General features: G+C 70.2%; 3 protein-coding genes across 3 annotated transcripts; 2 read left to right on the top strand and 1 right to left on the bottom strand.

Annotated features, from left to right (window-relative positions):
- The first annotated feature begins 268 nt into the window (after positions 1-268).
- Positions 269-3,892, top strand: CA14 (carbonic anhydrase 14). The gene is made up of 11 exons (XM_075445278.1): positions 269-323; positions 445-465; positions 1,502-1,681; positions 1,770-1,912; positions 2,682-2,777; positions 2,852-2,918; positions 3,013-3,170; positions 3,243-3,369; positions 3,499-3,519; positions 3,600-3,684; positions 3,814-3,892. Exons 1-11 carry the CDS (start codon positions 269-271, stop codon positions 3,890-3,892), a joined length of 1,032 nt encoding a protein of 343 aa, XP_075301393.1.
- Positions 3,893-4,151: 259 nt separating this feature from the next.
- Positions 4,152-8,109, bottom strand: APH1A (aph-1A gamma-secretase subunit). Its single transcript, XM_075445188.1, has 7 exons — positions 7,976-8,109; positions 6,086-6,256; positions 5,795-5,868; positions 5,493-5,615; positions 5,231-5,358; positions 4,861-4,984; positions 4,152-4,621 (listed from the first exon to the last, which is right to left on the bottom strand). The coding sequence occupies exons 1-7, from the start codon at positions 8,086-8,088 to the stop codon at positions 4,557-4,559; spliced, it is 798 nt and encodes a 265-aa protein (XP_075301303.1). The 5' UTR covers positions 8,089-8,109; the 3' UTR covers positions 4,152-4,556.
- Positions 8,110-11,255: 3,146 nt separating this feature from the next.
- LOC142364965 (uncharacterized) lies at positions 11,256-13,909 on the top strand. Its single transcript, XM_075445277.1, has 6 exons — positions 11,256-11,298; positions 11,447-11,773; positions 11,858-12,166; positions 12,422-12,605; positions 13,264-13,386; positions 13,636-13,909. Exons 1-6 carry the CDS (start codon positions 11,256-11,258, stop codon positions 13,907-13,909), a joined length of 1,260 nt encoding a protein of 419 aa, XP_075301392.1.
- The last annotated feature ends 54 nt before the right edge of the window (positions 13,910-13,963 follow it).

Below are 13,963 nucleotides of genomic sequence, written 5' to 3'. Positions count from 1 at the left end.
CCCACATTCCCACAGACCCCCGCAGCCCCCCGAACCCCCCCAATCCAGCATCCACATTCCCACAGACCCCCCCCCCCGCACCCACTACCCCCCCAATCCCCCCAATCCAGCACCCACAGACCCCCCCAGTACTCACAGACCACCCCCGGTCCCCCCCGCCCCCCGCCCCGGGCATGGCCCCTCCGTCCCTCCCCGCCCCCCGGGGGGGCCCCCCCCGCGCGGGTATTTAAGGCCGGGCCGGCAGCCCCCGGCCCCCCCGCGCCCCGCCATGCTGCCCTCCCTGCTGCTGCTGCTGGGGGGCCTGGCCCCCGCCCTGCCCGCCGGTCAGTGCCCCCGGCCGCCCCCGGCCCCCCCGGCCTCGGGGTGCAGCTGCCAGCACCCACCGGGACCCCGGGGGCCACCCTGAGCCCCGGGACCCCCCAACGCCTCTGCTCCCCCCCGCAGGTCCCCACTGGACGTACGAGGGTGAGTGGGCCCCCCCCTCGCTCCCACCCCCCGAATCCACCGCCCCGCGCACCCCAGAGCCGAGGGGCATCAGACGGGAGGGGGTTGGATGGGTGACAGCCCCGCGCACCCCCCCCCACCCACAGACACCTGGGGCCCCCCAAATAGGAGAGAAATGGATGGGTGAGCCCCCCCCACCCCCGCTCTAAGACACCCGGGACCCCCAAAAGGGAGAGAAATGAATGGGTGCAGCCCCCCCATTGCCCCCACCCCGCTCCTGGATACCTAGGGCCCCCCAAACAGGAGAGAAATGCACGGGTGCAGCCCCCCCACCCTGCTTGAAGACACCTGGGTCCCCCCAAAAGGGTGGGAAATGGATGGGTGCAGCCCCCCCACTCTAAGACACCCGAGTCCCCGAGAATGGGAGGCAGATGGATGGGTGCAGCCCCCCATTGCCCCCACCCTGCTCCCAGACACCTGGGTCCCCCCAAAAGGGAGGGAGATGGATGGGTGCAGCCCCCCATTGCCCCCACCCTGCTCCCAGACACCCGGGACCCCCAAAAGGGAGGCAGATGGATGGGTGCGGCCCCCCCCCTGCTCCCAGACACCTGGGTCCCCCCAAAAGGGAGGGAGATGGATGGGTGCAGCCCCCTCACCCCACTCTAAGACACCCGGGTCCCCCCGAATGAGAGGCAGACGGACGGGTGCAGCCCCCCCATTGCCCCCGCCCTGCTCCCAGACACCCGGGACCCCCGAATGGGAGACAGACGGACGGGTGCAGCCCCCCCGTGCTCCCCCGGCCCCCTCGCGCCAATGCTCCCATTGTGCTCCCCGACGCCGGCCCCGCTGCGGCTGCCAAACCCAATTAGGACCCGGCCCCGGGGACCCCCCTGGCTCCCCCCGGCTTTGTCCCCGCTCCCCCGGCCGGAAAAATCGTCCCCGCCGGCGCGCTGGGAACCTCCCCGCGGCCTCCGTCAGGGCGAAGCGAGGGTGATGGGGTCAGGGGGGCCGCGCTGGGCGGGGTGGGGGGCCCACCCGGACGCCGGGGTCCCCCCAGGCCCCCACGGGCAGCAGCGCTGGGCCGAGGAGCACCCGGCGTGCGGGGGCCGGGCCCAGTCACCCATCGACATCCGGACGCAGCGGGCGCAGCCGGACCCCTCGCTGCCGCCCGTGCGCCCCGTGGGCTACCACCGCCCCGACACCCCCGCCTTCACCCTCACCAACAACGGCCACACCGGTGAGCGGGTGCCGGGGGTCGGGGGGGCCTCCCCGCGCCCCGCAGCCCCGCTGAGCCCCCCGCCGCGTCGCCCCGCGTCCCCCCGCAGCGGTGCTGGCGCTGCCGCCCTCGCTGCGGCTCGAGGGGCTGCCCCGCAGCTTCGCCGCCGCGCAGCTCCACTTCCACTGGGGCCGGCCCGGCCGCGCCGGCGGCGCTGAGCATCTGCTGGATGGGCGCCGCGCGCCCGCCGAGGTGGGGGGACACGGGGGTGGGGGGCCAGAGGGGGCTCCGGCCTGGGAACGGGGCTGGGGGCGGGAAACGGCACGGGAACGGGGTGGGAAACGGGGCTGGGAGTCGGGGCTGGGCACAGGAAACAGGCGGGAAATGGGGCTGGGGGGGGGCAATGGGGGCGGGAAGGGGTCTGGGAGCGGGAAATGGCATGGGAAGGGGCTGGGAAATGGGGCTGGGGTGGGCAATGGGGGAGGGAAGGGGTCTGGGTGTGGGACATGGCATGGGAAGGGGCTGGGAAATGGATCTGGACACAGGAAACAGGCGGGAAATGGGGCTGGGGGTGGGAAATGGGGCTGGGAATCAGGGCTGGGCACAGGAAACAGGCGGGAAATGGTGTGGGAAATGGGGCTGGGGGTGGGAAATGGGTGCAGGGAGGGGTCTGGGTGCAGGAAACAGCATGGGAATGGGGTGGGAAAGGGGGCTGGGACTGGGAAATGGGGCCGGGAAGGGACTGGGAGTGGGAAATGGCATGGGAAGGGGGTGGGAAATGGGGCTGGGGGCAGGAAGCGGACAGGGAAATGGATTCAGGAAATGGGGCTGGGGGTGGGAAATGGGGGCGGGAAGGGGACTGGGAGCGGGAAATGGCATGGGAAGGGGCTGGGAAATGGGGCTGGCGGTGGGCAATGAGTGCAGGGAACGGTCCGGGTGCGGGCGCCGGGTGCGGGCAGGGGTCGCGCCCCGGGGGGTCCCGGCCGTGCCCCCGCCCCGCGCGGAGCCGCCGGCCCCGCAGATGCACGTGCTGCACTACGACGCCGAGCGCTTCGCCGACGCCGGCCAGGCGCAGCCCCACGACGGCGCGCTGGCCGTGCTGGGCGTGCTGCTGGAGGTACGCGGACCCCCCCAGCCCCCTCTGCCCCCCACCCCTGCCACCCCCCGCCCCATCCTCCGCACTCCCCCCAGCTGGGTGCCGACCCCCACCCCGCCTACGACCGCATCCTGAGCCACCTCGGCAGCATCCGCTACGCCGGTGAGCGCCTGGGGACGCCGCGCTGCGGCGGGGAAGGGGGGGACACCCCCAGTTCCCCCCCCCGACGCCCCCCAACCGCTCCCCCAACCCCCAGGGCAGGCGACGGCCGTCCCCTCCTTCAGCGTCCAGGACCTGCTGCCCCCGCGCCTCGACCTCTACTACCGCTACAACGGGTCCCTGACCACCCCCCCCTGCACCCAGGGCGTCCTCTGGACCCTCTTCCAGCAGCCCGTCCGCATCAGCCCGGCCCAGGTAGGGCTTGGGGGGTGACACCCCCCCCCCCCAGTTTGGGGGGAGCACGGCCCCACGGCGCCCGCATCGCAGCTGCAGCAGCTCCAGGGAGCCCTGTTCGCCACGGCCGAGGCCGAGCCCCAGCCCCGGCGCCTGGCAGAGAATTTCCGGGCGCCGCAGGAGCTGCACCAGCGGCGGGTGCTGGCCTCCCTGCCCCGGGGTGAGCGACGGGGGGGGGGGAAAGGGGGGGCCCCAGCACCCCCAAACAGTGCCCGGGGGAAAGGGGGCCCCAGCACCCCCCAAACGGCGCTCGGAGCCCCAGCGCTGAGCCCCGGCTCTCCTCTTGCAGGGCCCGAGGGCTACGCAACAGGTAGGGGGTGGCAGGGGGGGGGGGGCAGGGGGGGTTCACCCACCGGGGGACCCCCCTGAGCCCTCGGCGGGGTGACGCAGGCGAAGTCATCGCCGTCGTCATCGGCGCCGTCTGCGGCTGCCTCGGCCTCTCGCTCGCTGCCGGCTGCGTGGCCAAGAGGATGCGGTGAGAGACCCCCGCCCTAAGGAGACCCCCCCGCAGCGAAGGGGGGGTCCGGGACCCCCCCACCCAAGCACCTGGACCCCCTGCTGGGGAGGGGGCTCTCACCACGGCCCCTCTCCCCCCGTGAGGCAGAGCCAGGCGGGCGCAGGAGCAGGGCGTCGTGTTCATGGCCTCCCGCCGCACCCCCCCGAACGATGGCCCCCAGCCCTGAGCCCCCCGGCTGGGCTGCGAGGGCCCCCGCGCCGCCCCCCGGCCCTCTGCCCGCCCCCCGGCAGCGCCGACCCCAGCCCCACTGGAAATAAAGCCCCTTCACCCCCGGCAGCGGCGGCTCTCTGTTGGGGGGGTCGGGGCTGTTCCCCCCAATGCTCGGACTGGGAGCGGAGCAGGGGGGGAGGAACCGGCCCCTCTGCCCCCCCCCGCCTCCCCCCAGCCCCCCACAGAAGCGGTCTCGGCGCCGGGGGACGCGTTGCTCTATTAAAAGGGTTTTACTCTCAATCAAAAAAATAATTTACCCCCCCCCACCACGCAGCGGGGCGACGAGCGGCCCCCGACCACCGGCCGAGGGGCAGCGGAAAGCGGGCGAGCGGGGCAGAGCCCCCCCCACCCCGGCTCCCCCCGCCCCGACAGCGTCACCCCGCTTCCGCAGCACCGGGGGGGGGACAAGGCGAGGGTGGGGGGTCCCGCCCCGTGCCCCAGCGCTCCCCCTGCCCGGAGCTGTCGAATGGAGGGCGCTAACGAAGGTGACCGGGCGCCCACGGGCACCGCTCGGCCCCCCAGCTCCCCTCGGGAGGGGTCGAGGCCGGGGGCCGGGGCTCAGAGCACGGCGGCGCGGGCAGCGCCGGGGCGGGGGGCGCGGGCAGGGCCCCCCTGGCTGCTCAGTCCTCGCTGGGCACCCGCAGCGCAGAGTACGTCATCACCCGGCCGTCGGCCTCCCGCTTACCTGGGGGCAGAGGGGAGGGAGAGCAGCCGCGCTGGGGGGGGGGGCACCTCTTCGAGCCCCCCCTCAGCCAGGAGATGCAGCCTCCACCCAGCGGAAGGACGACGGGCGCAGGCGAGAGCCGACCTCCCCCGCCCCAGCAGCTCTGGGCCCCCCGCGCCCCCCCCAGCCCCTAGCAGGGGGCAGGGACCCCCCAGAGAAGCCCCTGCCCCGCAGGGTCCCCCCCCGCGCGTCGCCCTTACAGGAGAGGCACCGGAGGACGCTGCGGAAGGAGCCGCCGGCGGTGGAGAAGGCCCAGAGGCCGGTGCAGAGGGTGATGATGAGGATGGGGCCCAGGCTGGCCTCGTACCAGGGGTTCAGGAACGTCTGTGGGACGGGGAGAGGCGCGTCGGGAACGTCGCCCATGGCCCCCCCAGGCCCCCGCGGCGGGGAGGGGAGCCCCAAGAGCTCCGCTGCGCCCGGCTTCGCCTCCTGCCGAGCCGTCGCCCCCGGGAGCTTGGCAGCGAATCCTCCGTCCGGACGCAGACCCCACAAACCCCCTTCCCCCGCGCGCGGCTCGGCGGCAGGGATTTCGGGGGGAGGCGGCGGCGGGCATCCCACCACCGGACTCACCAGCCCCGAGGTGAGGAGGTGACTGCCGACCACCAGCCCCAGGCACCAGTACCGGCGGTTTTCACAGGCGTCGAAGAAGATCACGCCCCAGAAGGTGTGGAGCAAGACGAGGGCCATGGTGAGGAAGGCTGCGGGAAGAGCGCGAGACGGACCCGCGTCACCACCCTCCTCCTCCTCCTCCTCCTCCTCGCCTGGGCGAAGGGCTGGGCCCGGCTCCAACCGGTGCCACCGCAGCACCCCGGGCACGAGCCCGCGGCCCCACCGGACGTGATGAAGTAGTACGGTGAGTCCCCGTGGATCCCGACGACGCCCGGCCCGATGGAGTCCGCCAGGATGTTGATGACGGAAAACACGCCGCTGATGATGCCGAAGGACAGGCCCGAGACTGCGCGGGGAGACGGGAGTCAGCCAAGAGCCGCCGCGGCCGCGCTGCCTCCACCACGCGCCCCGGGCTCGGGGAAGGCAGGCAGAACCGGGGCGGCCGCGTTGGCCCGGCAATGCCGGCTGCCGGGAGGAGCACGGGGCGCTCAGCGGGCGCCCCAGCCCCGCCGGGGCCGCGCTCACCGTAAGCCATCTGCCGGAGGGAGATGGGGGAGCGGCCGTCGTCGCTGATCGTCGCCAGCCCTTCGTCCGCTTTCCTGCTCGGGAGGGGAGAAAGCGTCAGCGGCCGGCTCGGAAGAGGGGCCTCGGCACCAGGAGAGGGGCAGGGACGGCGATAAACGAGCCCGGGGCGAGGAGGAACAGCTCTCTAACGAGGAAGATGCTTTGCGGGGTTCCCCGGAGAAAAAGCCGAGGTCGGGCAGCGACCAGAACGAATCACCCGGCCCCGGGTGCCGCGCTCGGCCGGGCTCTCACTTCAGCAGCTTGAAGTAGGCGAATCTGAACGCCTCCTGCAGCAGGACGGCGACGGCGGCCCCGAAGACGAGGAGCCCGCGCTGCAGCCGCGCGTCCTCCCGGTCGCTGAGGTGCACCGAGACGAACCAGACCAGCGAGGCCAGGAGCAGCGAGACCAGCCAGAAGAACGCCCTGCGGAGAGACGAACGCCCAGCTCACGCGCCCGTGCTCCGAGCTGCTCGCTTGGCGTGCCCGGGCCGCGGCGCAGCGGGGGAAGCTCTCGGTGGCGGCGCGGGCCGAGTTGGGCACGCGAGGGAAGCGCGCGGCCGATAACCGATCCGATTCGGAAGCCGAAATCCTTCTTTCTTTTCTCGGGAAGCTGCTGCCCTGCCCCGCGGCGAGGGACGCCCGGTGCTTCACCCCGCGAGGGTCCGCGCGCGGTGGGCGACGGCCGGCTCGGAGCCGCTCCCCTCGCTCTTTGAGACCCCCGCACTGGTCCCCCCACCCTGGGGACCGGCTGGGCGCAGCGAGCCGGAGACCCGATGGACGGACAGACGGACGGCGTGGCGGCTCCCGGCTGCCGCCCGCCCGGGCGCTGCGCAGCCCCCGCCTGCCCTTCTGCCCCCCCGCACGGCCCCCGGTGCAGCGGGGGCTGCGGGGTCGGAGCCAGGAACGGCTCCCGCGGTGCCGGCGCTGCCCCGAGCCAGCTGCCCGGCATCGCTGGGGGGGTCTCCGAGCTCCGGCAGGGGCTCGGCCGCGGTTGTTTGGCATCGCTGGGGGGGTCCCCAAGCTCCTGCGGGGGCTCGGCCACAGCCCCCAGGTGCTTCCCCTCGGCCAGGACACCGCGTTCGCGCCAGCGGAGCCGGGTGCTGGGAGACCCCAAAGCCGGGGGACCCCGCTGCGGGGACAGCCCTGCCCACCCCCCGCAAACTCACAGCCTGCTCCCACCCGCGTGGGCGATGGCCCCAAGCCCCCCCTCGGACCCCCCAGAATGGCCCCCGGGCGCTGCCTCCCGCCCCCGGCCCCTGCGGCTGCCCCAGGAGCTGCCCCCCAGGCTGCCCCGCTCGGACGCCCGCAGCTGCCCCCCAACCCCCCCAGCGCCGCCTGAACCCCAGACTCCCTCAGGCCCCCCCTCTCGGAGCTGCCAACCCCCCCCGGCCCCCTCAGCCGCCCCAGAACTGCCCCCCTCGCTTCGCCAGCTGCCCCCTCGCCCACCTCCATCCTGCCTGCCCCACCACCCCCCTCAGCTGCCCCTTCAGCCCTATGCGGCCTGCCCAGACCGCCCAACTGCCCCAGAACTGCCCCAGAATTGCCCCCCTCAATGCTCTGACCCCCCCCTGCTCCCACAGCCCCCCTCAATGCTCTGACCCCCCCACAGCCACCCTCAATGTCCTCTGACCCCCCCTGCTCCCACAGCCACCTCAATGCTCTGAGCCCCCCACAGCCCCCCTCAATGCTCTGACCCCCCCCTGCTCCCTCAGCCCCCCTCAATGCTCTGACCCCCCCACAGTCACCCTCAATGCCCTCTGACCCCCCCCGCTCCCACAGCCACCTCAATGCTCTCTGAGCCCCCCACAGCCCCCCTCAATGCTCTGACCCCCCCCTGCTCCCTCAGCCCCCCTCAATGCTCTGACCCCCCCACAGCCACCCTCAATGTCCTCTGACCCCCCCTGCTCCCACAGCCACCTCAATGCTCTCTGAGCCCCCCACAGCCCCCCTCAATGCTCTCTGACTCCCCAACTGCCCCTTTGACCCCCCTCAATGCCCTGAGCCCCCACTGCCCCCTCGTCCCCCCTCAATGCCCTCTGACATCCCCCCCTGCCCGCCCCATGCTCTCAGTCCCCCACCACAGCACCCCCCCCCCAGAGGCACGTCCCCCCCAGCCCCCCCACGGCCACCCCCCGCGCTCACCCCGCCACCAGCACGATGACCCGCAGCGGCTCGGCCGCCACCGTCAGCAGCACCAGGGCGAGCGCCGGCCCGAAGGCGATCCCGGCGCAGCCGAAGAAGACGGCGGCCCCCATGGCGGCGGGGCGGGGCCGCGGGGCGGGGCCGCGGGGCGGGGCCGCGGGGCGGGGCCGCGCGGGGCACGCCGGGAGGTGTAGTTCGCAGGCCGGGGACAACGCCCCCTGGCGGCGGGAGGCCGAGCCGCGCCCCGGTGGTGTGTGGGGTGGGGGTAGGAGCCAGCGGCGGGGACGCTCCCGGAGCACCCCAAAACCCCTGGCTCCCCCCCAGGCCTGCGGACGGCCCGCGGCCGGGGCGCTCGCCGGGCCCACCGCGCCGTCACAGCCCCAAGCGCTTTATTTCCCCACCCGCGGCCGAGCAGCCCCGGCCCCGGGGGGGTCTGGGGGGCCGCGGGGTGATGCCGGGGGGTCTCGGGCACGGGGGGGCCAAGCTGCGGGGTTGGGGTCGTCACGGCGGGTCACAGCGTGGGCCTTGCCGGGGCGGCGAAGCACAGCTGGGCGTAGGTCACCCCTCCCTGCGGGCGAGGGTGCCGTCAGAGCCGCCCCCGCACCCCAAATCCCGCCTCCGGCAGCAGCGGGGGTCTGCGAGGGTCCCCCGTCCCCTGCGGTCCCCGAGCCCAGGACGCTGCTGCCCTGCCAGCCCGAGGCCCCAGGGACCCCAGGGCCTCACCTCCTCCTCCCACGACGCAGGCGGCATCGGGGCCCCCGGCTGCTGGCCTGGAGGGGACGGAGGGGGTGAGGGATGATGGGGGGGATGGAGGGGACGGAGGGGGATGGGGGGGATGAGGGACGGAGGGGATGGAGGGGGTGGAGGGGGATTGGGGGCGGAGGGGGATGAAGGGGGATAAGGGAAGAGGGATGGAGGGGGATGAGGGATGATGAAGGGGGATGGAGGGGATAGAGAGGGACAGAGGGGGATTTTGGATGGAGGGGGGTGAGGGATGATGAAGGGGGATGGAGGAGATCGAGGGGGATTGGGGATGGAGGGGGATGGCGGGGGATGAGGGGTGAGGGGGATGGAGGGGATAGAGAGGGACAGAGGGGGATGAGGGATGGAGGGGGCTGGGGACGGAGAGGTCAGTGGGAGGGGCCCAAGACACGGGGGACAGCGGGGGGACAGTGGGGGACACGGCTGGTGCCACCCCACTCCTCACCCCTCGGCACGGGGCGGCGCCGGCAGCGGGTGCGCAGGCAGCGGGTGCGGAGGCAGAGGCTGAGCAGCAGCAGCCCCCCAGCCCCAGCCAGGGCCCAGGTGCCGGGGGCGATGCAGCTGCCTGGGGGAGAGGAGCTGGCTGGACCCCCATCCCCCTGTCCCCTCACCACCCCCCCAGACCCCTCCAGACCCCCACCATCCTCCCCCCCGCCCCATGACCCCCAAGGCTCCCCCACGTCCCCCCGCCCCGCAGCCAAGCCATCCCCACTGCCCCGGTGTCCCCAGGGGTGACCCAGCCCGGGGGGGTCCCCCCGACTCACCTGCGGCCCCTGGCAGCTCTGTGCTCCTGCGGACGGGGGGTCCCGAGCCGTTGAAGCGAACCTCGCAGACCCCCCCGGTCACGCTCACGGGGCGGAGGAGCGGCCCCACGCCGCCCCCCAGCCCCAGCACCTGCCCGGGCCCCCCTGGCCAGGAGAGGAGGACAGGGCCGTCGGTGGCACCCACGGCACAGAGCGGGTGGGGAGGGGTCTGGGCAGCCCCTCGGGGAGCCAGCACCCACACCCAGCTGCCGGCCCTCCAGCTGTCTGCAACAGGGAGAGGGGCTGCAGCGGGGTCTGGCGGGGGCACGGACCGCGGCGGAGGGGATGGAGAGGATGGAGGAGAAGGAGAGGAATGGAGGGGATGGAGAGGAATGGAGGGGGCTGCAGGGGATGGAGGAGATGGAGGGGATGGAGGAGAAGGCGGGGATGGAGAGGAATGAAGAGGAATGAAGGGGATGGAGAGGGATGGAGGGGAAGAAGAGGAATGGAGGGGATGGAGGAGAAGGAGGGGATGGAGGGGTTGGAGAGGAATGGAGGGGGCTGCAGAGGATGGAGGAGATGGAGAGGATGGAGAGGATGGAGGGGATGGAGAGGAATGAAGAGGAATGAAGGGGATGGAGAGGGATGGAGGGGAAGGAGAGGAATGGAGGGGATGGAAAGGATGGAGAGGATAGAGAGGAATGGAGGGGATGGAGGAGAAGGAGGGGATGGAGGGGATGGAGGTGGATGGAAGGGAAGGAGAGAAATGGAGGGGATGGGGGGGATGAAGGAGAAGGAGGGGATGGGGGACGGAGGGGTATGGAGGGGACGGAGACAGATGGAGGGGGCTGGAGGGGATGGGGGGTGAGGTGGTTGTTGGATGCTGGAGGGGGACAGGACAGGGCAGGCGCCGAAAAACATCAGAAACCCCCATCGCCGGGCGGGGGGGAAGGGGTTGGTGTCAATAAACCCCGTCGAAGCGACAAAATACAGCAGCGAGGCTGACCGCAGCTATCTCCAGCTCGAGCACAGCCTCCAGCTGCTGCACAGAGGCAGAAGAATATAGAATATATATGGAATTAATTATATATACTGCTGCTGTAGGTGGATGCCGAGCCGCGGGGACAATTCCTGCGGCTCCCATGCGGGAGCTTGGGGAAATCCAGCCCAAAGACCAAGCGCAGGCAGAACTTTTGCCTTGGAGAGCAGAAAAAGAGACAGGGGACAACGACGAAGCCCAGGGCTCCTCGGAGAGATGGGCAGGGGGATGAGACCCCCACTGCACGGCAGAGCCGGAATTAAAATCCCAGTTTGCAAGTGAGACCAGAGCGCACGGTTCCCTCCCCAAACCCCCTCCACTGTTCCCTCCCCAATTTCCCCCTCTCGTGCCCCCCTGGACACCCAAAGCCCAAACAAACCCCCGGGCTGGAGGATGCGCTGGTCCCTGGGACCCTCAACCCCCCCGGCATCACCCTGCACTGAACCCAGCCCCAAAGGGTCCTGTTATCGGGGGACGGGTGGCAAACACGCCATTTCCCCCCGATTTCCGTCACCCACGGAGGCTGGAAAGCCCCACGGTGGGGGATGATGACACGTGGGCCCCCCCCGTCCCAGCTGGGGCAGGGCCAGCTCCTGGGGTGCCTCCTCTGAGCATCCCCAGGGCGTGCGGCTGCCAACCCCCCCGGGGGTCTTGTCCGCCAGAGCCCCCCCAGCCTGGCAGAGAAGATCTCCCTGGACGGCGAGAAAATCTCCCTGGCAGAAGGTTTAAGGCCAGCATGTCCTACGGGCTCCTGGGGACCCTCCTGCTCCTCCTGCCAGGTACGTGCCCGCTCCACAAATACCCCGGCCGGGGTCAGATTTGCTGATCTGTTTTGGGTTTTTTTGCCCCAAAACACTTTTAATGCAATATATCACAAAGCCTGAAGTGCAGAAAATCCAGCTCAGAGCTGCTCCCCCCGTGCAGGAGGTGCCTCGGCAGAGGGGATGCGGGTGCAGCAAAGCCCGGGGCAGCTCTGGGTGCTCCCGGGAGAGACGGCAAAGCTGAGCTGTCGCACCCCGGACCACAGCTCGCATGTGAACTGGTACAAGGAGAAGCCGGACGGCGGTTTGTACTGGGTTTGCAGGAGCCCAAATTACACCTCTCTGGTGGGAAAATACTGGGGCACAAGGGAACCCCCGGGGCATTTTTCCCTCACCATCAGCCCCGCGCAGAGGGAGGACTCTGGGGTTTATTACTGCAGCTCCGCCAACCTCTACCCCTCATTTGGGAACGGGACCACGCTCATCGTCACCAGTGAGTGCCCGGCAGCTCGCCCCACGGCCGGGGACGTCCCCGGGGAGGTTTGTGCCACCCCCAGCACCCGTTTTCCCTCTTTAGATGCCACCGAGCCCCAGCTCTCCATCCTGGTGCCCCTCAACACAGAGGAACCCGGGCAGCCCACGAGCAGCCTCCCCTTGCTCTGCCACCTCCACGACCTGCCCGCAGGCTGGGACGCTGTGCAGTGGCAGCCCGGCGGGGAGGTGACACCGGTGACGGCGGCAGCCGTGGACGAGCACGGCGTCCTCAGCGCCTGGAGCATTGCCTGGGTCTCGGCTGAGCGCTGGGACGGGGCTGCGGAGTGCACGGCCCTGGAGAGCGGCACGGCCAGGACCCTCAGCGTCGCCATCAGTAAAGGATCCGGGGAGGGTAATTAGTGCATCCCCCCCAGATCCTGCCCTCCACCCACCCCCTGCATCCCAGTTCTTCCTCGTTAAGACACATTCTGCAAATCCCTCGATACCTCCGTCTCCTCGCTGGGATCCCTCTGCGCTGAAAGGCTTCAAACCAGCACATCTCCCCCTTGCGCAGCCCTGACCCCCCCATTTCAGGGACGCTCGGTTCTCAGAGCCACCAAAGCCCCATTCTCCCCCCTCTGTTCACTCTCCTCTCCCCCCTCCGCAGAAGGATGCCCTTCCTGGCCGCTGGCGCTGGGGCTGCTCGGCGTCTCCCTCCTTCTCCTGCTCCAGCTGACCATCCTGCTCTGCCGACGGCGCCTGGCTGGAGCTGAGCCCTGCTCCGGCCTCCCCTTGCAGCCCCCTCGCCCTGGCTCTCTCCTCGCCTCCCCCAGCTGCCCAAATGCCCACCCGTGAGGCACACCCGGCAGGTAAAACCACTTCCTCAACCCCTGGCGTGAAAGAAATCTATTTATAGCGTCGCAACGCTGTTCTGGTCAAAACACAACACCTGATTTCCTCTGCAGTTTCACGAGGGGGGAAAAAACCCAGCAGCCTGGGGAGAAAATTTACTTTTGGCTGGTGCTGGGGTGCAAACGCTGCTGCTGCACCCCTCAGGCTCCTGCCTGGAGCATCCCCCAAAGCGCTGGTGACCGCTCAGGTTGCCCAAAAGTCGAGGGTAAATCTCATCCAGGTGTCGGCTCGCACTCGGGTCCAGCTGCTGGCCCCACGAGCAGGGAACACTGGGTGTCCCCCCAGCACCCGCTCTGGGGGAGCACCGCAGCTCCCCAGCCTGAACCCCAGCCCTCTGCACGGCAGGGGCAGCTCAGAAGCAGCCCGGCTGCTTCAAAACACCTCGAAATCAGGCACAAGGCTGGGTTAGACCCAAAACCTTTCATTTTCCGAGTCAGAGGGACCGCGTTCTGCCGCCACTGGCACGGGTCCCCAGCCTCGCATGCTCGGTCTCACCCAAGGGAGCTAAAAAACCTCAACGTTCCCTTTTTTTTTGCCCCACACCTCCTCAAGCGCAAACAGAGGTTTAATAACGCCAGTTCTTGCTTTCTCCTACAGACAGATCCACTCCGGCGAGGCACTGAACCGCCCCCGCCCCGCTCTGCCAAAGCCACTATCTGCAGAGGAGTTAAAAACCAAGAGAAAAGGGAAAATGGTGCGAGTCTGCAGGAGGGCAGCCGGGTGGGCACGGCCCCTTGCCAGCTGCACCTTGCAAACCCACTGCAAATTCGCCCAGGAACAATTTGCAAACTCGCAGGAGCTTTGCACAAACCAGAGGGATTTTTTCAGCCTAATCTTTTCTGATAGGATTTGAGCACCAGCCCCAGGAAAATTCCCTTCAGATATTTTCTGGCCTCTTGGGGAGGGTTTTTAGCGGATTTTTTTTGATTCATTTATGATCTCGAAAGCGAATCTCGCGGCTGCTCGTAGACGGTATCAAACACAAACTGCCCGGAAAGCTCGTTTCAGTGGTTTACCAGCTAATAAGCACACAAGTGCTCCGGAAAAAGTGCAAAGCCCTGGGCAGCCGCCAAGCGCGCGGTGGGACGGGGCCAGCCGGCACAGTGTCACCGCCATCTACAGCCACCACGCCACGGCCCCACGGCCGGACCCTGCGTGGCCAGCCTGGGTGGCCGGAGCAGCTCCAGCAGCTCCGCGATCCCGTTTTGCCCCTTCCAAGGCAGCGGGGCTGGGGGGGAAATAACCTTTGCTTTTTTCCTGCTGGGTTTCTCCGCTTGGCTTGGAGGAGGAGGAGGAG

Source organism: Opisthocomus hoazin, chromosome 30, assembly GCF_030867145.1.
Source record: "Opisthocomus hoazin isolate bOpiHoa1 chromosome 30, bOpiHoa1.hap1, whole genome shotgun sequence".
Taxonomy (NCBI): Eukaryota; Metazoa; Chordata; class Aves; order Opisthocomiformes; family Opisthocomidae; genus Opisthocomus; species Opisthocomus hoazin.
The sequence above is the reverse complement of the archived record's forward strand: the minus strand, read 5'-3'. Positions and strand labels throughout refer to the sequence as shown.

Excerpts from the sequence above, each read along its gene's own strand:
- APH1A (XM_075445188.1), bottom strand. The coding sequence starts at position 8,088 with ATGGGGGCCGCCGTCTTCTTCGGCTGCGCCGGGATCGCCTTCGGGCCG. Across the intron at positions 6,257-7,975 it reads GTCATCGTGCTGGTGGCGGG|GGCGTTCTTCTGGCTGGTCT; the intron begins GTGAGCGCGGGG and ends GTCTCTCCGCAG. Across the intron at positions 4,622-4,860 it reads CGTCCTCCGGTGCCTCTCCT|GTAAGCGGGAGGCCGACGGC; the intron begins GTAAGGGCGACG and ends CTCTGCCCCCAG.
- CA14 (XM_075445278.1), top strand. The coding sequence starts at position 269 with ATGCTGCCCTCCCTGCTGCTGCTGCTGGGGGGCCTGGCCCCCGCCCTG. Across the intron at positions 466-1,501 it reads TCCCCACTGGACGTACGAGG|GCCCCCACGGGCAGCAGCGC; the intron begins GTGAGTGGGCCC and ends GGGTCCCCCCAG. Across the intron at positions 2,778-2,851 it reads TGCTGGGCGTGCTGCTGGAG|CTGGGTGCCGACCCCCACCC; the intron begins GTACGCGGACCC and ends CACTCCCCCCAG.
- LOC142364965 (XM_075445277.1), top strand. The coding sequence starts at position 11,256 with ATGTCCTACGGGCTCCTGGGGACCCTCCTGCTCCTCCTGCCAG. Across the intron at positions 11,299-11,446 it reads CCTCCTGCTCCTCCTGCCAG|GTGCCTCGGCAGAGGGGATG; the intron begins GTACGTGCCCGC and ends CCCGTGCAGGAG. Across the intron at positions 12,606-13,263 it reads AGCTGCCCAAATGCCCACCC|ACAGATCCACTCCGGCGAGG; the intron begins GTGAGGCACACC and ends TTTCTCCTACAG.